We start from the raw sequence: 25,828 nt of genomic DNA, 5'->3' as shown, positions 1-25,828 counted from the left end.
CTCGGGTGAGGAAAAGATGGAGAAAATAATTTTTCCATCTTCTCCATTCTACGAGTGAGCGGAAATCAGACTGCATTCAGCTGTCATCCAAGTGCAGTCCGATGATTTGCATGCACTCATTAACTTGAAGGTCCAGGTGTGATCCGAATATTGCGTCAAACTCGGGGCATGCAGAAATCCTTTTCTTGAACCGTCTTTGTCAGAGGAAACAATTTGACATGTACACAGCCACATAGGATAACATTGGTCCGAGTGCGATCCGATGATTTGTCGGATCGCACTTGGACTATAAAAACAGTCGTCTGCATGAGCCCTTAAAGTGAAATTAGAGCACGGTATTCAAACAAAAAAGATCATTCTATAAAGTTTTCGGCAATGGACTTAGGAAGAGAAAACTCCATTCTGGTGATGTCTGCTGGATGTCACTAATAACCACATGCACTACACTGACCACTGTAGAAACAACCCAAACTTCAAACTTCTACATCAAGAGGGTCCACTTTTAAGAGGAACATTGCAGCTTAAAAGTCTCCTCACCTTGGCATGTCAGGCTTGACATGTCACTCACTACAAGGAGAAACGTTACCCCTTGGATCCCAGTCAGACTCCTCTCAACCAGCCAAATCAGATCTCATACTTTGCACTGATGAGGGGCAGTACCACGAAACACAGTGTCTGCAAATTGAGATTTTGTTTTTGGCTTTTACCCTAAGGCCGGCGTCACACTAGCGAGTTTTACGGACGTATGAGCGCAGAAAATGCATCCGTAAAATACGCATAACACACGGCCCAATGATTCTCTATGGCCCAGCTCCTATTTTACTGATCCGTATTATACGGTCTTCTACGGCCGTAGAAAATCGCAGCATGCTGCGTTTGTCACCGTATTGCGCAAAAAAAATCGCCAATGAAAGTCTATGGGGGCGAGAAAAATACGGATTCCACATGGACCAGCAGTGTGACTTGCGAGAAATATGCAGCAGTGTTCTATAGAAAAGCTGGTAATTCAATTGCCGGCTTTTCATTTCTCCTTCACAAACCCGACAGGATATGAGACATGGTTTACATACATGAGCAAGAAAATTCCAATAAACATCGTTGGTGGTGCATATAAATCACCAAAACATTAATGATATATAACCGGGTCAATACACCACCCATGTATGGACAATGAGGATAACTGCCAACGCATAGTAGACTAAGAACAAGAGGAATGCAGTCATAGAATCCAATAAAAACACTTTTTATTAGTAAACAGTAAAAATATACATACAAAAGACCAGACAGTATACAGCGAGACTAGTAGATGACAAAAAAATGCCAAAGGCAACATGAAACAACTAGTCACCTAAGGTCTGATGTCCCCAACGGTAGTCCAGAAACAGCCCATAGGAGTAAAAGGGCATGTAACATGTCAAAAAATCAGTGCAAAAAAGGTATCAAGCAGCCACAGTGTCTATGTCCAAATAAGACCCATAGCAGTAAGCAGTAGTATGGCTACAGACATGAGAAAACACTATAGTATACATATCACCTGATGTAGAGAATCCGGACCAGCGCAGGGGACACCGGACCACCCCGACGCGCGTTTCGGCACGTGTACCTTCCTCAGGGGTCGCATAGCGGTATGTGGGCACATCAAACTTATTTATACCAGACCCTTTGATGAAAAAAGATATTCAGCTGTGCAGCGCAGCCTCCGTCCGCCCAGCAAAGCAGATCAGCCGACAACCGGAAACACACGGGGCCCCACGTGATCCGGAAGTACGTGATCAGTAGCCGGAGCAGGTTGGGGCAACAAGCGCTTGCGCAGATGAGTAAACAGTATACGGCGGCCATGTTTGAGAAGGGCAAACGGAAGGGCACGAACGCCGAACTAGGTACAGGCTAGTAGCACATATTAAATGGAAACATATATGTGTATCACAGCTTATACCCAAGAGGGCAGTGCAAGGTGAAGGAAAATATGAACCACAACTATCCCTAACGGGATGCACAGATACGATCTAAACACCCAGGGCTCATAAATTGATTAGAAACATAATGTCAACGCATGCTGGTATAGAGCAACATTAAACAATATTGAGATGTTACTATATATTATCCCAGATGGAATATACAATAGATATACCTTTTATGAGAACAAATATATGTTTTTTTAGAGATACACATAACCACACTAATACAGATAGCAAATAAACATATAACGGGAAGTCCCATATACAGCATAGTGGTCCAACATAGTAATGTGATTATGGTCAGGATAAATATATATATATAAAAAACAAGTAAAAACCATATAGAACATAATGCAAATAATCAAAATTAAGTGGCCATATAATAGGCATATATATCCAATAAATGAAGACAGCGTCTGAACGTTCCCGCAGGGTTAACGATCCCCTTCTGATTCCACATCTCTTCCATCATGATTTTGCCGATTAAGTGCAGGCAGCCAACAATCAATATATACAAGTATGGGTCCTAAATAGCAGTAGAATAAAAATAAGAATTAAAATCAAAGTAAAAGCATCATGATGCGGAGAGGCAAATATAGGCACAGCAGCGTGACGACTACAGAAAAGGAGCATAGCTTATATTCTCGTTTAAGCCCAATGGATGTACTGTATTAAGCAACCAAATCCAACGCGTCTCTAATTGACCGAGACGTTTAAACATATTCCCACCGCGAATATTGACATTTAACATGTCAATACCACGGACTCTAAACAGTGAACCATCGCAATTATGAAAGGTAGAGAAATGTCTTGGAATGGTTTTTAATAGGGATTTATCTTTCTGGGTAGCAGCCACCTCAATCCCCAAAACGTGCTCCCTAATCCTAACTTTCAAAGGTCTAGTGGTCATCCCGACGTAGATCAATCCGCACGGGCAGGTAGCATAATAAACAACGTACCTGGAGGTGCACGTAATGCGTCTCCTGATAGTGTACTCCTTAGATCCACTAGAATTTTCAAATTTGCCGCATCTGTCCATGTTGGGACATGCGACACATCGCCCACATGGGCCCGAGCCCACCGGGACTGGTATGTCGTCCAAGAATGTTCTAGGTACCTGTCCAGTGTAGTGACTCTTAGTTAGGAGATCCCTCAGATTCTTTGCCCGTCTAAACGTGAGGAGGGGTCTCTTGGGAAGAAACTTGTTGATTATAGGGTCGGTTTGTAGGATAGGCCAGGCTTTAGTAAGTGCAGATCTCACTCTATCAGCCTGGGGATTGAATGTCGTGATGAACCGAAGCTGATCACCGCTATTGGCTCTACCCTCACCCTGAGGTTTATATAGCAGACGATTACGGATAGAATACTTAGCCCTATGATAAGCTTTTTTGATGTTACGTCTGCTATAACCCCGTTCGGCAAACCGTGCTGATAACTCCATGGCACGTTTCTCAAAATCAAGTTCTGTTGAGCAGATCCTTCGTAAATGGAGGAACTGCCCAACAGGTATTGCGGATACCATATGCCGGGGGTGACAGGATGAGGCATGTAGAACCATGTTGGTGGATGTAGCCTTACGATATATATCAGTATTTATATACCCGGTCTCATCCTTACCAACCATTACATCAAGGAAGCTGATCTTAGACCTATCCCAGACACACGTGAGTTTGATTCTGTTTGCTACAAAAAGCTGACATATAATCCTTTGAGTGCATATTTGGGTCAGCTACAGTCTATTGTTAAGGATGCCTTGGAGGGCGATATTATCACTAAGGAACTTGCCTCCTCCCTTCTCATTAATGACCCCACTATAGCCACGTTCTACCTCCTTCCAAAAATTCACAAGGACCTGAAGTCACCACCCGGTCGACCAATAGTTTCAGGGAGGAGGAATTACCTTGAGCATGTGAACTCGTGGATAGACTTCCACCTCCAGCCCCTTGTGACGGCTCTCCCATCGTATCTTAGGGATACCGGTGAGCTGCTCCGCCAGCTCGATGGCCTCCATTTTGAGGGTGATTCTCTACTAGTTTCAGCAGATGTGGAGTCCCTTTATAATAGTATTAAACATAAGGACGGCATTGCCGCAGTGAAATTTTTCCTACAAACTTCAACAATGTCTATTGGACTTAGGGGACTCCTGTTGGAACTACTGGAGTTCACCCTCACACACAATTTCTTTGTGTTTAAGGGGTCCTTCTACCTACAGCTCCAGGGGACAGCCATGGGCGCGGCCTTTGTGCCGGCCTATACCAATCTGTTCCTGGGGTGGTGGGAGAGGGACCTCTTCCTGTCAGACAGGCTGTCATCGATGGACCGCATCCCTTTCTGGGTGCGGTACATCGATGACATTCTTCTAGTCTGGCAGGGTGAGGCCGTCGACCTGGGGCAGTTCATCGGATTTCTCAACAGCAACGACCTCAATATCAAACTCACGTGTGTCTGGGATAGGTCTAAGATCAGCTTCCTTGATGTAATGGTTGGTAAGGACGAGACCGGGTATATAAATACTGATATATATCGTAAGGCTACATCCACCAACATGGTTCTACATGCCTCATCCTGTCACCCCCGGCATATGGTATCCGCAATACCTGTTGGGCAGTTCCTCCGTTTACGAAGGATCTGCTCAACAGAACTTGATTTTGAGAAACGTGCCATGGAGTTATCAGCACGGTTTGCCGAACGGGGTTATAGCAGACGTAACATCAAAAAAGCCTATCATAGGGATAAGTATTCTATTCGTAATCGTCTGCTATATAAACCTCAGGGTGAGGGTAGAGCCAATAGCGGTGATCAGCTTCGGTTCATCACGACATTCAATCCCCAGGCTGATAGAGTGAGATCTGCACTTACTAAAGCCTGGCCTATCCTACAAACCAACCCTATAATCAACAAGTTTCTTCCCAAGAGACCCCTCCTCACGTTTAGACGGGCAAAGAATCTGAGGGATCTCCTAACTAAGAGTCACTACACTGGACAGGGACCTAGAACATTCTTGGATGACATACCAGTCCCGGTGGGCTCGGGCCCTTGTGGGCGATGTGTCGCATGTCCCAACATGGACAGATGCGACAAATTTCAAAATTCTAGTGGATCTAAGGAGTACACTATCAGGAGGCGTATTACGTGCACCTCCAGGTACGTTGTTTATTATGCTACCTGCCCGTGCGGATTGATCTACGTCGGGATGACCACTAGACTTTTGAAAGTTAGGATTAGGGAGCACGTTTTGGGGATTGAGGCGGCTGCTACCCAGAAAGATAAATCCCTATTAAAAACCATTCCAAGACATTTCTCTACCTTTCATAATTGCGATGGTTCACTGTTTAGAGTCCGTGGTATTGACATGTTAAATGTCAATATTCGCGGTGGGAATATGTTTAAACGTCTCGGTCAATTAGAGACGCGTTGGATTTGGTTGCTTAATACAGTACATCCATTGGGCTTAAACGAGAATATAAGCTATGCTCCTTTTCTGTAGTCGTCACGCTGCTGTGCCTATATTTGCCTCTCCGCATCATGATGCTTTTACTTTGATTTTAATTCTTATTTTTATTCTACTGCTATTTAGGACCCATACTTGTATATATTGATTGTTGGCTGCCTGCACTTAACCGGCAAAATCATGGTGGAAGAGATGTGGAATCAGAAGGGGATCGTTAACCCTGCGGGAACGTTCAGACGCTGTCTTCATTTATTGGATATATATGCCTATTATATGGCCACTTAATTTTGATTACTTGCATTATGTTCTATATGGTTTTTACTTGTTTTTTATATATATATATATATATTTATCCTGACCATAATCACATTACTATGTTGGACCACTATGCTGTATATGGGACTTCCCGTTATATGTTTATTTGCTATCTGTATTAGTGTGGTTATGTGTATCTCTAAAAAAACATATATTTGTTCTCATAAAACGTATATCTATTGTATATTCCATCTGGGATAATATATAGTAACATCTCAATATTGTTTAATGTTGCTCTATACCAGCATGCGTTGACATTATGTTTCTAATCAATTTATGAGCCCTGTATCCATGGGTGTTTAGATCGTATCTGTGCATCCCGTTAGGGATAGTTGTGGTTCATATTTTCCTTCACCTTGCACTTCCCTCTTGGGTATAAGCTGTGATACACATATATGTTTCCATTTAATATGTGCTACTAGCCTGTACCTAGTTCAGCGTTCGTGCCCTTCTGTTTGCCCTTCTTAAACATGGCCGCCGTATACTGTTTACTCATCTGCGCAAGCGCTTGTTGCCCCAACCTGCTCCGGCTACTGATCACGTACTTCCGGATCACGTGGGGCCCCGTGTGTTTCCGGTTGTCGGCTGATCTGCTTTGCTGGGCGGACGGAGGCTGCGCTGCACAGCTGAATATCTTTTTTCATCAAAGGGTCTGGTATAAATAAGTTTGATGTGCCCACATACCGCTATGCGACCCCTGAGGAAGGTACACATGCCGAAACGCGCGTCGGGGTGGTCCGGTGTCCCCTGCGCTGGTCCGGATTCTCTACATCAGGTGATATGTATACTATAGTGTTTTCTCATGTCTGTAGCCATACTACTGCTTACTGCTATGGGTCTTATTTGGACATAGACACTGTGGCTGCTTGATACCTTTTTTGCACTGATTTTTTGACATGTTACATGCCCTTTTACTCCTATGGGCTGTTTCTGGACTACCGTTGGGGACATCAGACCTTAGGTGACTAGTTGTTTCATGTTGCCTTTGGCATTTTTTTGTCATCTACTAGTCTCGCTGTATACTGTCTGGTCTTTTGTATGTATATTTTTACTGTTTACTAATAAAAAGTGTTTTTATTGGATTCTATGACTGCATTCTCTTGTTCTTAGTCTACTATGGTTTACATACAGTAAACCATCTCATATCCCTTTTTTTTTTGCATATTCCACACTACTGTTAGTAGTGTGTATGTGCAAAATTTGGGCGCTGTAGCTTGTAAAATAAAGGGTTAAATCGCGGGAAAAATTGGCGTGGGCTCCCGCGCAATTTTATCCACCAGAGTGGTAAAGCCAGTGACTGAGGGCAGATATTAATAGCCTAGAGAGGGTCCATGGTTATAGGACTCCCCCTGGCTAAAAACATCTGCCCCCAGCCACCTCAGAAAAGGCACATCTGGAAGATGCGCCTATTCTGGCACTTGGCCACTTTCTTCCCACTCCCATGTAGTGGTGGGATATGGGGTAATGAAGGGTTAATGTCACCTTGCTATTGTAAGGTGACATTAAGCCAGATTAATAATGGAGGGGCGTCAATTATGACACCTATCCATTATTAATACAATAGTACGAAATGGTTAAGAAAACACACACACATTATTACAAAGTCCTTTAATGAAATAAAGACACATGTTGTAATATTTTATTAGACTCTTAAAATCCACCTGAAGACCCTTGTCACCTGAAACAAAGTTAAAAAACCAAACAATATTCCATACCTTCCGTCGTTCTGTCCCATGTTGTAAATCCATCTGAAAGGGTTAACTAATTTTACAAGCAGATGCCTGTTAGTGCAGCCGCCCCTGCCTGTAAAAACCCGGGGAATGAATGGAAAGCAGGGTGACTTGTAGTTACCTTGAGTTGCGGTGATGCGCCCTCTGCTGGCTGTCCTCATGAACTGGAGCCTGGGAAAGTTCCCACGCTCGAGTTCATATGAGGACATCCAGCAGAGGGCGCATCACCGCAACTCAAGGTAACTACAGGACATTCCCCTGCATTTCATTCATTCCCCTGGGTTTTACACACAGGAGCACAATTGCATTAGCAAAGCTCCCGGGTGTAAAATGATTTTTAACCCCTTCAGATGGATTTACTTCATGGGACTTGACCTGAGCGACGGAAGGTATGAGATATTGTTGATTTTTTATTTTTCCTTTTTTACAGAACAAGGGTCTTCAGGTGGATTAAGAGTCTAATAAAATATTACAACACCCTGTGTCTTTATTTCATTAAAGGACTTTGTAATAATGTGTGTGTGTTTTCTTAACCATTTCATACTATTGTATTAATAATGGATAGGTGTCATAATTGACGCCTCTCCATTATTAATCTGGCTTAATGTCACCTTACAATAGCAAGGTGACATTAACCCTTCATTACCCCATATCCCACTGCTACATGGGAGTGGGAAGAGAGTGGCCAAGTGCCAGAATAGGCGCATCTTCCAGATGTGCCTTTTCTAGGGTGGCTGGGAGCAGATATTTTTAGCCAGGGGAGTCCTATAACCATGGACCCTCTCTAGGCTATTAATATCTGCCCTCAGTCACTGGCTTTACCACTCTGGCGGAGAAAATTGCGCGGGAGCCCACGCCAATTTGTTCCGCCATTTAACCCTTTATTTTACCAGCTACAGCGCCCAAATTTTGCACACTCACACTACTAACATTAGTAGTGTGGAATATGCAAAAAAAAAGGGATATGAGATGGTTTACTGTATGTAAACCATGTCTCATATCCTGTCGGGTTTGTGAAGGAGAAATGAAAAGCCGGCAATTGAATTACCGGCTTTTCACATATCTCGCGCTGAATTAAATATAAATACAGTATATATATATATATATATATATATATATATATATATATATATATATATATCTCAATGACATATATATATATATATATATATAGATACTGTATATATGTTGTAACGAACATTTGAGCACATAAATCCATTAGATGTCGGTTTTGCAAGCCTGCGAGAAAATATCGCAGTACGGATGCCATACGGATTACATACGGAGGATGCCATGCGCAAAATACGCTGACACACCCTGACTACGGATGACATACGGATCACTATTTTTGGAACATTTCTGCGTATTACGGACGTAAAATACGGACCGTATTTTCATACGCTGAGTGTGACGCCGGCCTAAGTCATGTTCCAAGACTCGTTAGAGAGTCGATATTGACTTTTATTTTAGGATTGCTACTTCTAATAGGTGGAAGTAGAGTTCTAGTCCTCCTTCTCTGTGAAGAGACAATTTGCATTTTTCCCACAGGAGCATTGCGGCTTAAAAGTCTCCTCATCTTGGCATGTCAAGCTTGACATGTTATGTCACTCTCCGCGAGGAGAAAAGTTACTCTTTGGATCCCACGTTTACAGAGGCACTAGCTATTTTCTATTTTCCAAGGTCCCGTACAAAGATTGTCCAATAATCTAAATGACCAATCACACATAAACACCAATTTTATAAGTGGCCAAGGAACCTGTCTAAATGCTTTTGGGGGAGAACCTTATACACAAATACAGGTCAGATATAAAAAATCCATGCCAATTTTTGCATTGTTCAGGCTTTAACCGAGGATCCCACTGCACCCTGTAAAAAAAAAAATGAAAGCGTTTCTGGGTTTTTTGAAGCTGAAGAAACTAAGATTTTTTCTGACTGTAATCATCATCATTTTACAGTTAACAGTGAACCGATGTCTTTATATCAGATTTATGGACAAGAGATTAAATATGTATCATTTATAATCAGAATTATACTGTGGTTTTCCAATGTGTCCGTAAAAAAACATTGTCTGTCCGTGATTTTTTTTAAAAGCTGTCCAGCAAAAACAAAGAGTTAAGTTGGCAACCCTGCAAAGCAGATGTGCTAATCACTAATCTACCGTATCAATGACGGGATCTTCAGAGAAGTTTGAAATGTTTATCAACAGATGTTCCTTTTCGATATTTCAAAAAAGACCTTCTATGGCTATGTGCACACAACACAAAATTTCAGGTGTTCTAAAGAATTAACTATGTAAAAATGACTCGCTGTTCATATGTACAGGCTTTTGATCGTCTTTTAATCACTGTACATTTCTAAAAACAGCATATGGATGAAAGAAGTAATAAGTTCATTCTTCAGACGATTTCTGTTATGAAGATGCTCTGTACTTTACAATACAAGTCAATGGGAAAGTTCAAAAGAAGTCCTCTGTCTGCCCACAGTAAAGCATTCCGAAACCAATCATGTGTGGGGGCTTTTCATCCATGGAGGGGGTTTACTCACAATTTTTCCTAATAACAGTGCCATGAATAAAGAATGGGATCAAAGTATCTTCCAAGAGCAACTTCTCCCAAACATCCAGGAACAATTTGGTGAATAACAATTCTTTTTCCAGCATGATGGAGACCAAGTCACAAGACAAAAGTGATAACTAAGTGGCTTGATGAACAAAACATTGACATTTTGGGTCCCTGACCAGAAAACTCCCCAGATCTCAATCCTAATGAAAAATTGTAGTGAATTCTGTGACATGGTCTCCCTGTACTTACCTACACGCAACCTCCGATCCTCTCAAGACCCCCTTCTCTTATCCCCTCTCATCTCTTCTCTCCACAATCACATCCAAGACTTCTCCCGTGCTTCCCCCATGCTCTAGAACTCTCTAACACAACACATCAGACTCTCGCCTACCATAGAAACCTTCAAAAAGAACCTGAAGACTCACCTCTTCCGATAAGCCTACAGCCCGCAGTGATCCTCAACCTACTGAACCACCGTACAACCAGCTCTACCCTCTCCTAGTGTATCCTCACCCATGCAGACTGTGAACCCTCACGGACAGGGTCCTCCCTCCTTATGTACCTGTGTGCCTTGTTTTTTGCTCATGTTTAATTGTACTTGTCTATATTTGCCCACTTTTTCACATGTAAAGCGCCATGGAATAAATGGCACTATAAAAATGTATAATAATAATAAATTCCAAACAAATTGTGTGGACAAACACAGAAATTGGGATAATCTCCAAGCACTGATGACGCTAGAATGGGTCATCAGCTAGGATTTGGCACAGAAGCGGAAATCTATTGTGAAAGGATTGCTGCAATAGAGAGGGGCCAGAAGCCCACAAGTTCACGTACTCCTGCACTAATTAGAAGCACTGCACCATCATATTAAACAGTTCAGGATTCTGCTAGCAGTGCAAGGGTTAATTTGTTCAATTGAGAGCTCCTGGAGTTTTCCTGCTTTGATGGTCTCAGCTGTTCAGTGTTGGCCACTCCCCTCTTCTATATATACTCGCCTCTGGCAATCAGGAGTTGCCAGTGTTAGCTTCATACTGCTTGGTTCTGAAGTTGGAGATGTTGTTTGCTTGGAGTGTTGTTCAGAAGACTGTTGCTTGGTGATCTGTCTGTGTGCACATCCTCATCCTCTCCTATCTAGTGTTTCCTTCCTTTACTTCCCGGTGTCCCACTTTATTGTTTGTGAGTGCATATTTGTATGATTGGTATTTTAATTTATCCCTGTACATTTTACCTTGTTAAGTCATGTTTGTGTATCCATATACATTACAACTTCCCATTTCATTGGTGGGGGAGGGGACAGATCAGGGCTAATTTAGAAGCACAGCCAGGCACATGGCCCCAGTTTCTTCACCATCAGAAGTAATCTGGCGAGCATGGATAACATGGGCGCCCCTAGATTTAGGGATAGGGAAAGAGCCTCTGACGCTGGGATATCCTGCAACAGTGCCGTGACATTCATCTGTCAGGGCAAAGGGCAGAAGTCTTGACAAATAAGGTGCAACACTGTAAATATTGAGTCTTTCTATAAATGTAATGTTTTTTTCAATAAAAGTTTAAAAACTAATGGAATACTCATAGTTCTTCAGTAACCACAGAAACATCTGAGTAAAATATCTAAATACAAAGGAGCAGCAAAGTTTGTGAAAACCAAAATTTGTGTCAGTCTCAAAACTTTTGACTATGACTGTACTATAAAATGACATCAATGAAAACATCAACTCTTGATGTGAAAAAAAACAAGCTCTCACAATGCTCCGCCATTGGAGGAATAGTAATGATTTGTCTCTCAGAATTTAAAACAAATTATGATAATGTCTGTAAAGCTCCGTGGAATATGATTTTGTTTTTTAAATAAGTAAAATAAATAAACATACAATTCATGTACAAAAAATTCAGGTATAAATTTTCATTAATAAAAAAAAAAATTATGGATCTTAGAATGTTACAATAAGAAAAGAACAAACTTGGTCCCCAAGTGGTTAACTTTTTCCATGAGATAATTATAGGTAAGGAAATAAATATTCAAGTTACTATAGAGGAACTATAGAGGAACCACAGACTGTAATTTCACTGTTTTTCAAGCTCTTTTGTTGAAACTTTTCAGTCCCTGCAGTTCTACATTCCTACATGCGCAGTAATTGACAATTACATAATGCTACCCCTCAATTGCCCTTCATTAGAGGAGTGCACCTACATGCTGATAGATCAGTACACATTACACAATATTAGTGGTAAAATAGAGGTTTGCGGAGACCAAGCTGCAACATTTATTTCAGAATATTAAAACAAAGAGAAGAAAACTTGCAGACAGGGTAATGTGCACACCTAGCAAGGAAAATAACTACCTCTCCACCAGTTCCTGTCCATTCCAGCAGGATGTGTCATTTTCAGCCACAGTGGTATGACGACAGACAAGGGCAGGCAGGCTGCCATAGAAGTGACTGTAGGCTTTCAGCTTCATTATAAACTCCCTGGAAGAGCAACAAACACAGTTAGCAATGTCGGGTTAGCAGATGCTCAATGAGGCCATGAAAATATCACTGGTGTGATCTGTCTTTGGGGTGTTTATGATTTATTAATTTGGAATAAATGCATGCAAGTCACTGTATGCTAATCATAGTCTGAGAGTGACATGGACCCTTGGGAATTAAAAGAACACAAAATATTGAAAATGCTCAAATAATAATATAATAATAATATGAATTTTAAAAAAATTCAAGCATTTTCTCCTTTACTTTTCTTTGATTTTTTTTGTTTCATGTTATAACTAAAACTGAGAAATCTACTCTGCCTGTCTCTGGAGCTCAATCATGATTCCCTTCCTCCTGATCACTACCTTGTGTGTGGCTGTAAGACAACTTGCTGCAGCGGAGTCAACCGGCTGAGTCATGTGTGCAACCGGACAAAACATCAAGCTAAAGGGGTAGATGCTCTGCAGGTCACCAGCCGATGATAAACTGATCATCAGGAGACGTTAAACAGTACAGTATATAACAACAGAAGGCAGGGGATTAAATGGCCAGCTGCAAATTCTGGCAGAATTACTTGGCAGTAAGCTTGGGCATTAGGCCAAATTCTGTAGTGAATATAGATAAAGTAATAGCAATAACTATAGATGTATCATTATTGTCTATGTCAACAAATATGAGTGAAAACCATTGGAGTGTTCACAGGTTTAATTATTTAAAAGGAAACCATCAGTATGAAGTGTATTTTGCATTTTGCACCATTCCGCTAGACAAATGCATTTAGAGGAGCACAGGGGACACAAGCTAAGGCTGAGTTACACTAGATACTGTACCATGAGATGGCTGAACACATCCGAGGACAGCAGTTCTACTGACATTTCACGGGCGTGAAGCCTCTTTTTGATGCTGGAATAACCACCCAGTTTTCCTAGGTGAAGACTGGGCGGGAAAGGAGAAATCAAAAATGACAACCCAGACATGTGTATAGACCAAGTCTGATGGTCGTGTATAGACTATATCTGATGGAAGTGTATAGACTAAGTCTGATGGTCGTGTACAGAAAATGTCTGATGGACGTGTACAGACAATGTCTGATGGATGTGTACAGACTATATCTGATGGTCGGGTACAGGCAATGTCTGATGGACATGTACAGACAATGTCTGATGGACATGTACAGACAATGTCTGATGGACATGTACAGACAATGTCTGATATTCGTGTATAGACTATGTCTGATGGTCGTGTACAGACTATGTGGATCGCCGCCCGTGGGCAGTGGGGTAGTCGGTACCGGGTCCTTCGGTTCTCAGGCGGATGTCACGGTGGCTGACCCGGTCCGTGGCCCGTGGGACGTCCGTGTAAAAGGGAAAGGTCTTTAAAGGGATATGTTCGTGACGCCACCTGTGGTATTCAGTCAGGGTGACCGACGCTGCTTTAACCCCTTTCTGACCTCCGATGGGATAGTACATCCGAGGTCAGAACTGTTGTGGATTCTGTTTTTGGGCTCCCTCTGGTGGTTACAACTGGTACTGGGTGACTTTGGTGGGTTGCGGTCTCTGGTTTCCACCTGTCCATCAGAGGCTGGGTGTTTCCTATTTAACCTGGCTTTCCTGTCATTCCCTTGCCGGCTATCAATTTATCAGTGTGTGTCTCTGTTACCTGCTCCTAGGCCTTCAAGACAAGCTAAGTCTGTATTTCCCTGTTTCATGATTGCTTTCATGTTTTTTAGTCCAGCTTGCAGATATGTAATTCTCTGCTGTTGGTTGCTCTAGTGGGCTGAAATTACCACTCATGTACCATGAGTTGGCACATGAGTTCAAGTAATTTCAGGATGGTATTTTGAAGGGTTTTTCAGCTGACCGCGCAGTTCACCTTTTGTATCCTCTGCTATCTAGCTTAAGCGGGCCTCATTTTGCTGAATCTGTTTTCATAACTACGTTTGTGCCTTCCTCTAATTTCACCGTCATTATATGTGGGAGGCTGCTATTTCTGTGGGAATATTTCTCTGGAGGCAAGTGAGGTCTGTTATTCTTCTGATAGGGGAAGCTAGATCTCCGGCTGGCGCGAGACGTCTAGGGGCCCCCCAGGAACGTCCCCCGGCTACTGTTAGTTGAGTGTTGAGGTTCAGGATCGCGGTCAGCTCAGGTTCCATCACCCTAGAGCTCGTCCTGTTTTTGCCCGTGTTATGTTGACAAATTCCCTGCCATTGGGAATCATGACAGTATAGCCGGCCCACAAAGTGTTAATTGTTTGGGCTGAAGCAGGAGAAAAAGAAGTGTTGAAGGGAATTTTTTTTTTTTTTTTTCCCTCAGAGTTTTGCTGCCTAGCCCTTAATTGCTGTCTAGCTGCTTCTTACCTCCTCTTAACCCTTGAATGGCTTTGACCTTAGCTGTTTAACATGGATGTCCAGAGTTTGGCTTCCAGCCTGAATAATCTTGTTGCAAAAGTTCAAAATATACAGGATTTTGTTGTTCACACTCCTATGTCTGAACCTAGAATTCCTATTCCAGAGTTTTTTTCTGGAGATAGATCTACCTTCCTGAATTTCAGGAACAATTGCAAATTGTTTCTTTCTTTGAAATCTTGCTCCTCTGGAGACCCTGCTCAGCAGGTCAAGATTGTAATATCTTTCCTGCGGGGCGACCCTCAGAATTGGGCATTTGCATTGGCACGAGGGGATCCTGCATTGCTCAGTGTGGATGCGTTTTTTCTGGCACTGGGATTGCTCTATGAGGAACCTAACCTGGAGATTCAGGCTGAAAAGGCTTTATTAGCCCTCTCTCAGGGGCATGATGAAGCGGAAGTATATTGTCAAAAATTTCGGAAATGGTCGGTGCTTACTCAGTGGAATGAGTGCGCCCTGGCTGCAAACTTCAGAGATGGTCTTTCTGAGGCCATTAAGGATATTATGGTGGGGTTCCCTGCGCCTACAGGTCTGAATGAGTCTATGACTATGGCCATTCAGATTGATCGGCGTTTACGGGAGCGCAAACCTGTGCATCAGTTGGCGGTGTCTTCTGAACAGGCACCTGAGACTATGCAATGTGATAGAATTCAGTCCAGAAGTGAACGGCAAAATTATAGGCGGAAAAACGGATTGTGTTTTTATTGTGGTGATTCAGCTCATGTTATATCAGCATGCTCTAAACGCACAAAAAAGGTTGATAAATCTTTTGCCATTAGTACTCTGCAGTCTAAGTTCATTTTGTCTGTAACTCTGATTTGTTCACTGTCATCCATTTCCGTCGATGCTTATGTGGATTTGGGCGCTGCCCTGAGTCTTATGGATTGGTCATTTGCCAAACGCTGCGGTTTTAGTCTGGAGCCTCTGGAAGTTCCTATTCCTTTGAAGGGAATTGACTCTACACCACTGGCTATGAATAAACCGCAGTACTGGACACAAGTGACCATGCGCATGACTCCCGTTCATCATGAGGTGATTCGCTTCCTTGTACTGTATAATTTACATGATGTACTAGTGCTTGGTCTGCCATGGTTACAAATTCATAATCCAGTCCTGGATTGGAAAACAATGTCTGTGTTAAGCTGGGGATGTCAGGGGGTTCATGATGATGCACCTCTGATTTCAATCGCTTCATCTACTCCTTCTGAGGTCCCTGCGTTTTTGTCTGACTATCGGGATGTTTTTGAGGAGCCTAAGCTCAATTCGCTCCCTCCTCATAGGGATTGTGACTGTGCTATAGAATTAATTTCTGGCAGTAAGTTCCCTAAGGGTCGTTTATTTAATCTGTCAGTGCCAGAGCATACTGCTATGCGGAATTATATTAAGGAGTCCTTGGAAAAGGGACATATTCGTCCATCTTCGTCCCCTCTGGGAGCAGGTTTTTTTTTCGTGGCTAAAAAAGATGGTTCCCTGAGGCCTTGTATAGATTATCGCCTTCTGAATAAGATTACAGTCAAATATCAGTATCCATTGCCATTATTGACTGATTTGTTTGCTCGCATTAAGGGGGCTAGGTGGTTCACTAAGATAGATCTTCGCGGTGCGTATAATCTTGTGCGGATAAAGCAGGGTGATGAGTGGAAAACCGCATTTAATACGCCTGAGGGCCATTTTGAGTATTTGGTAATGCCTTTTGGACTTTCTAATGCTCCTTCAGTCTTTCAGTCCTTTATGCACAATATTTTCCGTGAATATCTGGATAAGTTTATGATTGTGTATTTGGATGATATTTTGGTGTTTTCTGATGACTGGGAGTCTCATGTTCTACAGGTCAGGAAGGTGTTTCAAGTCCTGCGGGCCAATTCTCTGTTTGTGAAGGGCTCAAAATGTCTCTTCGGAGTCCAGAAGATTTCTTTTTTGGGGTACATTTTTTCTCCTTCTACTATTGAGATGGATCCCGTCAAGGTTCAGGCGATTTGTGACTGGACACAACCTACATCTGTTAAGAGTCTTCAGAAGTTCTTGGGTTTTGCTAATTTTTATCGTCGGTTCATTTCTAATTTTTCCAGTGTTGTTAAACCTTTGACTGATTTGACTAAAAAGGGTGCTGATGTTGCTAATTGGTCTCCTGCGGCTGTGGAGGCCTTTCAGGAACTTAAGCGCCGGTTTTCTTCTGCTCCTGTGTTATGTCAACCAGATGTTTCACTTCCTTTTCAGGTTGAGGTTGATGCTTCCGAGATTGGAGCGGGGGCGGTTTTGTCACAGAGAAGTTCTAATGGCTCGGTGATGAAGCCATGTGCGTTCTTTTCTAGAAAATTCTCGCCCGCCGAGCGCAATTATGATGTGGGTAATCGGGAGCTTTTGGCCATGAAGTGGGCATTTGAGGAGTGGCGTCATTGGCTTGAGGGTGCTAGACATCGTGTGGTGGTCTTGACTGATCACAAAAATCTGATTTACCTTGAGTCTGCCAGGCGTCTGAATCCTAGACAGGCTCGTTGGTCGTTGTTTTTTTCTCGTTTCAATTTTGTGGTTTCATACCTGCCAGGTTCAAAGAATGTGAAGGCAGATGCTCTTTCCAGGAGTTTTGTGCCTGACTCTCCTGGAGACTCTGGGCCTACCGGCATCCTTAGGGATGGGGTAATATTGTCCGCCGTCTCCCCAGACTTGCGACGTGCATTGCAGGAGTTTCAGGCGGATAAACCTGATCGGTGTCCACCAGAAAGACTGTTTGTTCCGGATGATTGGACCAGTAGAGTCATCTCCGAGGTCCATTCTTCTGTGTTGGCTGGTCATCCTGGAATATTTGGTACTAGAGACTTGGTGGCCAGGTCTTTTTGGTGGCCTTCCTTGTCAAGGGATGTGCGCACCTTTGTGCAGTCTTGTGAAGTGTGTGCTCGGGCTAAGCCTTGCTGTTCTCGGGCCAGTGGGTTGTTGTTATCCTTGCCTATCCCGAAGAGGCCTTGGACGCACATTTCCATGGATTTTATTTCAGATCTCCCTGTCTCACAGAAAATGTCCGTTATCTGGGTTGTGTGTGACCGCTTTTCGAAGATGGTTCATTTGGTACCCTTGCCTAAGTTGCCTTCCTCCTCTGAGTTGGTCCCTTTGTTTTTTCAGAACGTGGTACGTTTGCATGGGATTCCGGAGAATATCATTTCGGATAGGGGATCCCAGTTTGTGTCTAGATTTTGGCGGACGTTTTGTGCTAAGATGGGCATTAATTTGTCTTTCTCGTCTGCATTCCATCCTCAGACGAATGGCCAGACAGAGCGAACTAATCAGACCTTGGAAACTTATTTAAGGTGTTTTGTTTCTGCTGATCAAGATGACTGGGTTGCCTTTTTGCCACTGGCCGAATTTGCCTTTAATAATCGGGCTAGTTCTGCTACTTTGGTTTCTCCTTTCTTTTGTAATTCGGGGTTTCATCCTCGTTTTTCCTCTGGTCAGGTGGAGCCTTCGGATTGTCCTGGAGTGGACGTGGTGGTGGATAGGCTACATCAGATTTGGAATCAGGTGGTGGACAATTTGAAGTTGTCTCAGGAGAAGGCTCAGCAGTTTGCTAATCGTCGTCGCCGCGTGGGTCCCCGACTTCGTGTTGGGGACTTGGTGTGGTTGTCTTCTCGTTTTGTCCCTATGAAGGTCTCTTCTCCCAAGTTTAAGCCTCGGTTCATCGGTCCTTATAAGATCTTGGAGATTCTTAACCCTGTATCTTTTCGTTTGGATCTCCCAGCATCGTTTGCTATTCATAATGTGTTCCATCGGTCGTTATTGCGGAGGTATGAGGTGCCCGTTGTTCCTTCGGTTGAGCCTCCTGCTCCGGTGCTGGTGGAGGGAGAATTGGAGTATGTTGTTGAGAAGATCTTGGATTCTCGTGTTTCCAGACGTAAACTCCAGTATTTGGTTAAGTGGAAGGGTTATGGTCAGGAGGATAATTCCTGGGTGGTTGCCTCTGATGTTCATGCGACTGATTTGGTCCGTGCCTTCCATAGAGCTTATCCTGATCGCCCTGGGGGTTCTCGTGAGGGTTCGGTGACCCCTCCTCAAGGGGGGGGGTACTGTTGTGGATTCTGTTTTTGGGCTCCCTCTGGTGGTTACAACTGGTACTGGGTGACTTTGGTGGGTTGCGGTCTCTGGTTTCCACCTGTCCATCAGAGGCTGGGTGTTTCCTATTTAACCTGGCTTTCCTGTCATTCCCTTGCCGGCTATCAATGTATCAGTGTGTGTCTCTGTTACCTGATCCTAGGCCTTTAAGACAAGCTAAGTCTGTATTTCCCTGTTTCATGATTGCTTTTAATGTTTTTTAGTCCAGCTTGCAGATATGTAATTCTCTGCTGTTGGTTGCTCTAGTGGGCTGAAATTACCACTCATGTACCATGAGTTGGCACATGAGTTCAAGTAATTTCAGGATGGTATTTTGAAGGGTTTTTCAGCTGACCGCGCAGTTCACCTTTTGTATCCTCTGCTATCTAGCTTAAACGGGCCTCATTTTGCTGAATCTGTTTTCATAACTACGTTTGTGCCTTCCTCTCATTTCACCGTCATTATATGTGGGAGGCTGCTATTTCTGTGGGAATATTTCTCTGGAGGCAAGTGAGGTCTGTTATTCTTCTGATAGGGGAAGCTAGATCTCCGGCTGGCGCGAGACGTCTAGGGGCCCCCCAGGAACGTCCCCCGGCTACTGTTAGTTGAGTGTTGAGGTTCAGGATCGCGGTCAGCTCAGGTTCCATCACCCTAGAGCTCGTCCTGTTTTTGCCCGTGTTATGTTGACAAATTCCCTGCCATTGGGAATCATGACACAGAACCCCCGCTTTGATGCGGGCTCCGGCGGTGAGCCCGCATCAAAGCCGGGACATGTCAGCTGTTTTGAGCAGCTGACATGAGCCCGCAATAGCGGCAGGTGAAATCGCGATTCACCCGCCACTATTAACTAGTTAAATGCCGCTGTCAAACGCAGACAGCGGCATTTAACCGGCGTTTCCAGAAATGAGCGCATCGCTGACCCCCGTCACATGATCGGGGGTCAGCAATGCTTCTGCGTTGTAACCATAGAGGTCCTTGAGACCTCTATGGTTACTGATCGCCGGTAGCTGTGAGCGCCACCCTGTGGTCGCCGCTCACAGCACACCTGCATTTCTGCTGCATAGTAGTGATCTGATGATCGCTGCTATGTAGCAGAGGCGATTGAGTTGTGCCAGCTTCTAGCCTCCTATGGAGGCTATTGAAGCATGGCAAAAGTTAAAAAAACCAAGTTAAAAAAAAGTGAAATAAATAAAAAAATATAAAAGTTTAGATCACCCCCCTTTTGCCCCATTCAAAATAAATCAATAAAAAAAAAAATCGAACCTACACATATTTGGTATCACCGCGTGCAGAATCGCCCGATCTATCAATAAAAAAAAGCATTAAGCTGATCGCTAAACAGCGTAGTGAGAAAAAAATTCGAAACGCCAGAATTACGTTTTTTTGATCGCCGCGACATTGCATTAAAACGCAGTAACGGGCGATCAAAAGAACATATCTGCACCAAAATGCTATCATTAAAAACGCCAGCTCGGCACGCAAAAAATAAGCCCTCAACCGACCCCAGATCATGAAAAATGGAGACGCTACGGGTATCGGAAAATGGCGCATTTTTTTTTTTTTTTTCAGCAAAGTTTGGAATTTTTTTTCACCACTTAGATAAAAAATAACCTAGTCATGTTAGGTGTCTGTGAACTTGTAATGACCTGGAGAATCATAATAGCAGGTCACTTTTAGCATTTAGTGAACCTTGTAAAAAAGCCAAACAAAAAACAAGTGTGGGACTGCACTTTTTTGGCAATTTCACCGCACTTGGAATTTTTTTCCCGTTTTCTAGTACACGACATGCTAAAACCATTGATGTCGTTCAAAAGTACAACTTGTTTCGCAAAAAATAAGCCCTCACATGGCCATATTGATGGAAAAATAAAAAAGTTATGGCTCTGGGAAGGAGGGGAGCGAAAAACAAACACGGAAAAACGGAAAATCCCAAGGTCATGAAGGGGTTAAGGGGTCCGCTGGGGTGATGTTATGGCAGCTAGATGGTATACCTTCCCACAGGTGAAGTATGTCCCCAGGGCTTCCCGGTGTGTAGATGGTGGATGGTGACAGGCACAGTGAAGAACGAGGACACAAGGTTGCAGTCTCTTTACCTTTTACTGAAGGCTTCAGCATCCACAGTCCAGGGTACCAGATCACAGAGCAGGCAGAGTCCGGCCGGTTTGGAGGCAAATCTAGAGTGCCCTTAACCAGGTGGAAATCAGTAGCCTTCCTCTAGCGCCGTGGTGTTGTAGTACCTTACTGCTAAGGGTCTCATAGGGTCCTCACAACTGTTGAAGATGTTACAGATGTTATGTCTCTCTCTGTCCCCCATACAGGATAGGACAAACCCGTATGACCGGTGACTTGAGGCGTTTTACAGGGACTCTATCATGCCCCAGCCTCTAAGCGGTGCCACCTTGCCTCCTGGGTATAGGGCGGGCAGGTAATGTGAAATTAGCTGTCCTGACGGTCTCTGGAGCAAGGCATAAAGGACTGTTGCTCCCTCGGTGTTCCGGCTACCGGGATCCTGCGCCTCAGAAGGAGGCAGCCTGTGTAGGGCAGAACTCCTCTGATATCCACTCCTTTGCTACGACTTCTTCACCCCTCTACTATACAGTTCTCCTTCAGTGTCTCTTTCTAGAAGCTGTCGCACTCAGGGCAGGCACAGCTCCGTGTCCTTCTGTCTCGGCCTCTGACAGGATCCCACCCCTGTCAAGGACAAACTACCTGAGCGAAGCTCAGCCAGCAACTAACTAACTTCCTCCCCAGGAAACCAGTTTTATCTAAGTGTGAGGAGTGCCCTAATAAATAGGAGCAGAGCTCCCCCTGGTGGCCTGGAGTGCGAAATGTGTTGCATGTTTGTGATACCTGGATTCAGTTGTCCTTCTTTGCCTCCAAATGTAACATCACTCCCCGCTAGAGGAGAATGATATTACTGCAACGACCAGGACCTTGGGGCGCTGCATATGTATGTCTGATGGTCATGCATAGACTATGTCTGATGGTCGTGTATAGACTAAGTCTGATGGTCGTGTACAGACTATGTCTGATGGTCGTGTACAGACTATGTCTGATGGTCGTGTACAGACTATGTCTGATGGTCGTGCACAGACTATGTCTGATGGTCGTGTACAGATTACGTCTGATGGTCGTGTACAGACAAACCTCGGCGCCTGTAGTGAGCGTGCTAGTCCAGCCCCATCAATCAAATCCAGAGGGGCCAGGTTAGTGAGCTCACTGCAGTCACTGACCGCTCAGCACTGATTACCATGAGTGCATAAACATCATTTTTACAGGTATAACGGGATGCCAGGGCGCACAAAAAGGATCGCTAGGATCTTAACTAGGACATAATATGATGGCAGCAGTTTAATAACGGGAAACCTGATGACAGCTTCTCTTTAATTCTTTCACTGACATCATGTTTGTGACTAAAATTCGGCCTTGTAGGTCATAAGAAATCTTTGAACTGCACCTTCATTCCGATTTAAGAAATCTTTTTTTTTTTTTTAATTTTGGAACATAAAATCTGCACAATATGTAGGGCATCTGTTCATATCTTAGAAAGTGACAAACAATATGTTCTCTGTACTTTGCCAAATGCCCTCGACCTTAGCTTTGGGGAAAGGTCTGATTAATGTGTGCCCCCCTCCACCTAACATATGTACACTTGGCGTGACAAGGAGTAATATGGATAGACTTTAACTCACCTCCTTTTTCCAGACAGGGTTTCTTCATTGTCCATATTGACCTTGAACAACTTCTTGTTGATATATGTATCTCCTCCATTACGTACTGACCTTGACACTCTTTGCTTTGAAGTGCCACATAATTTATTGACCTGAAAAAAATATATACCTTATATATATGGCTATAAATGTTCAATATGTTTGACATTTTCTGTGTTATACATACAGATATAACATTTAGAGTTATGGTATCTAGCAGGGAGTTTATTTTCTTATAGAAGTCCCACATAACACAGTCAAAATTTCCTGGGTTTAAGGTTCATTCAGACAAGCATGTTATACTGTTCGTATGAGCCACTGACAACAAAAAGAGGGCACACGTACCCATTATAGCCAATGTATCAGTGCCCATGGCCGATCTTCTACAATGAACAACATTCTGGGTAAATTACACACAGAGACAGTCATGTCTGCAATTTGTGGACACGACTGGCCCTGAGTTTTAGTTTAGTTGCCTGATCCTGGCCTAAAGGGAATGACATAATCTGAAAATTATAAATTCATTCATAAGATCTTTTTATTCTTCTTGTTTGGGAGTTTTTTTTATTTACTATCCATACACAAAATCATAAAATATTTCAGTTACACATTGGCCACATTACCTGTTTTCTGTAGGCTATTTGCCAGCTTTGCTGTATAGATTAGGACAGAAAGAACAGAGTCATCCCATTACTCGAATTGATTTGCACAACTCGGTCAATTGGCCACAACACTAATCTGTGGCTGCTGGACGGAGCCGTAAGAACCGCCTCTTACCTGACGGCATCTGCGGCTCTTCTTTTAGTTAGCCAGCTTAGTGTGACATCGTTGCAGCGTGAAGCACATGTGATGTCACACCAGGCAGGCTAATCAAAAGGACAGCCGAAGATGGCGTCAAGTAAGAGTCGGCTCTCATGACTCCCATCGTTAGGCCACAGATTTCTAGTGTGGCCCAAAAACTGGGTCATGCAAATTGATTGACACTAAAGGCTGCATCCTCCTCATAGATCTAATAAGTGTGAACACAGCCTAAGCTTATAATTTAAAGGGGGTCTGTCAGCTTAAACTGACATTCCAAACTTAGGAGATTAATTTAGAGGGGATATAGCCTCTATGAAAATCTCTTCTGTAGGACCATGCTCATCATGGCCTTTGCACCTATTTTTCCTGGAGTAGAAATGATTCTAAGAGCTCGTGCAGACGACCATACTTTTAGTCTTAGGGCTCATTTCCACTGGCGAGGAAAACGGACGAGTGCAATCCGATAAAAAATCGGATTGCACTCGGACCAATGTTATTCAATAGGTGTCTTTTCATTTGCGATTTTTTTCTCAGCCGAAATCGGACTGAGAAAAAAATCGCAGCATGCTGCGATTTGCTGCGAGTCTCGGACGAGACTCGCCAATGCAAGTCAATGGGTGCGAGAAAAAAATCGCACAGCACTCGCACCATGCGAGTTCTGTCCGATTTTTACGCACCGGTGTCCTTTGAAAAGCCGGTAATTCAGCGCGGTGTACAGTAAAATCACACTGACAGGTTACAATAGAATAGATATATACACATAGAATAGGTATATATACATATATATATGTCAGTGAGACACCTATATATGTATATTTATATTTAATGCAGCGCTAGATAGCATTAAAGCCGCCAATTCAATTACCGGCTTTTCATTTCTCCTTCCCAAACCCGACATGATATGAGACATGATTACATACAGTAAACCATCTCATATCCCCTTTTTTTTGCATATTCCACACTACTAATGTTAGTAGTGTGTATGTGCAAAATTTCGGCGCTGTAGCTATTAAATTTAAGGGTTAAATCGCGGAAAAAATGGGCGTGGGCTCCCGCGCAATTTTCTCCGCCAGAGTAGTAAAGCCAGTGACTGAGGGCAGATATTAATAGCCAGGAGAGGGTCCATGGTTATTGGCCCCCCCGTGGCTAAAAACATCTGCCCCCAGCCACCCCAGAAAAGGCACATCTGGAAGATGCGCCTATTCTGGCACTTGGCCACTCTCTTCCCACTCCCTGTAGCGGTGGGATATGGGGTAATGAAGGGTTAATGCCACCTTGCTATTGTAAGGTGACATTAAGCCAGATTAATAATGGAGAGGCGTCAATTATGTCACCTATCCATTATTAATCCAATTGTATGAAAGGGTTAAAAAAACACACACACACATGATTAAAAAGTATTTTAATGAAATAAACACACAGGTTGTTTTAATATTTTATTGCTCTCTCAATCCATATGATGACCCTCGCTTGGAAAAATAATAAACCAACAATATACATACCCTCTCTGATGAACTGTCACGTCCCACGAGGTAATCCATCTGAAGGGGTTAAAATATTTTACAAGCAGGAGCCCTGCTAATGCAGCTGTGCTCGTGCTTGTAAGCCCCGGGGAATGAAGGAAATGTAGGTCAATGACCTATAGTTACCTTCAGTCGCGGTGATGCGCCCCCTGGTGGATGTCCTCATGAACAGCAGCCTGGGAACTTTTTCCCACGCTCGAGGTCATATGAGGACAACCAGCAGGGGGCGCATCACCGCGACTGAAGGTAACTAGAGGTCATTGACCTACATTTCCTACATTCCCCGGGGCTTACAAGCACGAGCACAGCTGCATTAGCAGGGCTCCTGCTTGTAAAATATTTTAACCCCTTCAGATGGATTACCTCGTGGGACGTGACAGTTCATCAGAGAGGGTATGTATATTGTTGGTTTATTATTTTTCCAAGCGAGGGTCTTCACATGGATTGAGAGAGCAATAAAATATTAAAACAACCTGTGTGTTTATGTCATTAAAATACTTTTTAATCGTGTGTGTGTTTTTTTAACCCTTTCATACAATTGGATTAATAATGGATAGGTGTCATAATTGACGCCATTATTAATCTGGCTTAATGTCACCTTACAATAGCAAGGTGGCATTAACCCTTCATTACCCCATATCCCACCGTTACATGGGAGTGGGAAGAGAGTGGCCAAGTGCCAGAATAGGCGCATCTTCCAGATGTGCCTTTTCTGGGGTGGCTGGGGGCAGATGTTTGTAGCCAGGGGGGCCAATAACCATGGACCCTCTCCTGGCTATTAATATCTGCCCTCAGTCACTGGTTTTACTACTCTGGCGGAGAAA

The 25,828-nt window shown here is 43.4% G+C and overlaps 1 protein-coding gene across 1 annotated transcript in view; it reads right to left on the bottom strand.

Moving 5' to 3' along the window:
- The window catches only part of GPC3 (glypican 3), a 726,510-nt gene that overhangs the window by 312,753 nt on the left and 387,929 nt on the right, over positions 1-25,828 (bottom strand). The window contains exons 4-5 of the mRNA XM_077285334.1: positions 22,663-22,793; positions 12,361-12,486 (exon numbers count right to left, since the gene is read on the bottom strand). Of these exons, the coding sequence (XP_077141449.1) occupies positions 12,361-12,486; positions 22,663-22,793 (257 nt within the window). The remainder of the gene's footprint in view (positions 1-12,360; positions 12,487-22,662; positions 22,794-25,828) is intronic.

The sequence above is a fragment of the Ranitomeya variabilis genome, chromosome 2 (genome assembly GCF_051348905.1).
Source record: "Ranitomeya variabilis isolate aRanVar5 chromosome 2, aRanVar5.hap1, whole genome shotgun sequence".
Lineage (NCBI taxonomy): Eukaryota > Metazoa > Chordata > Amphibia > Anura > Dendrobatidae > Ranitomeya > Ranitomeya variabilis.
This window is presented reverse-complemented; position numbering and strand designations above follow the sequence as displayed.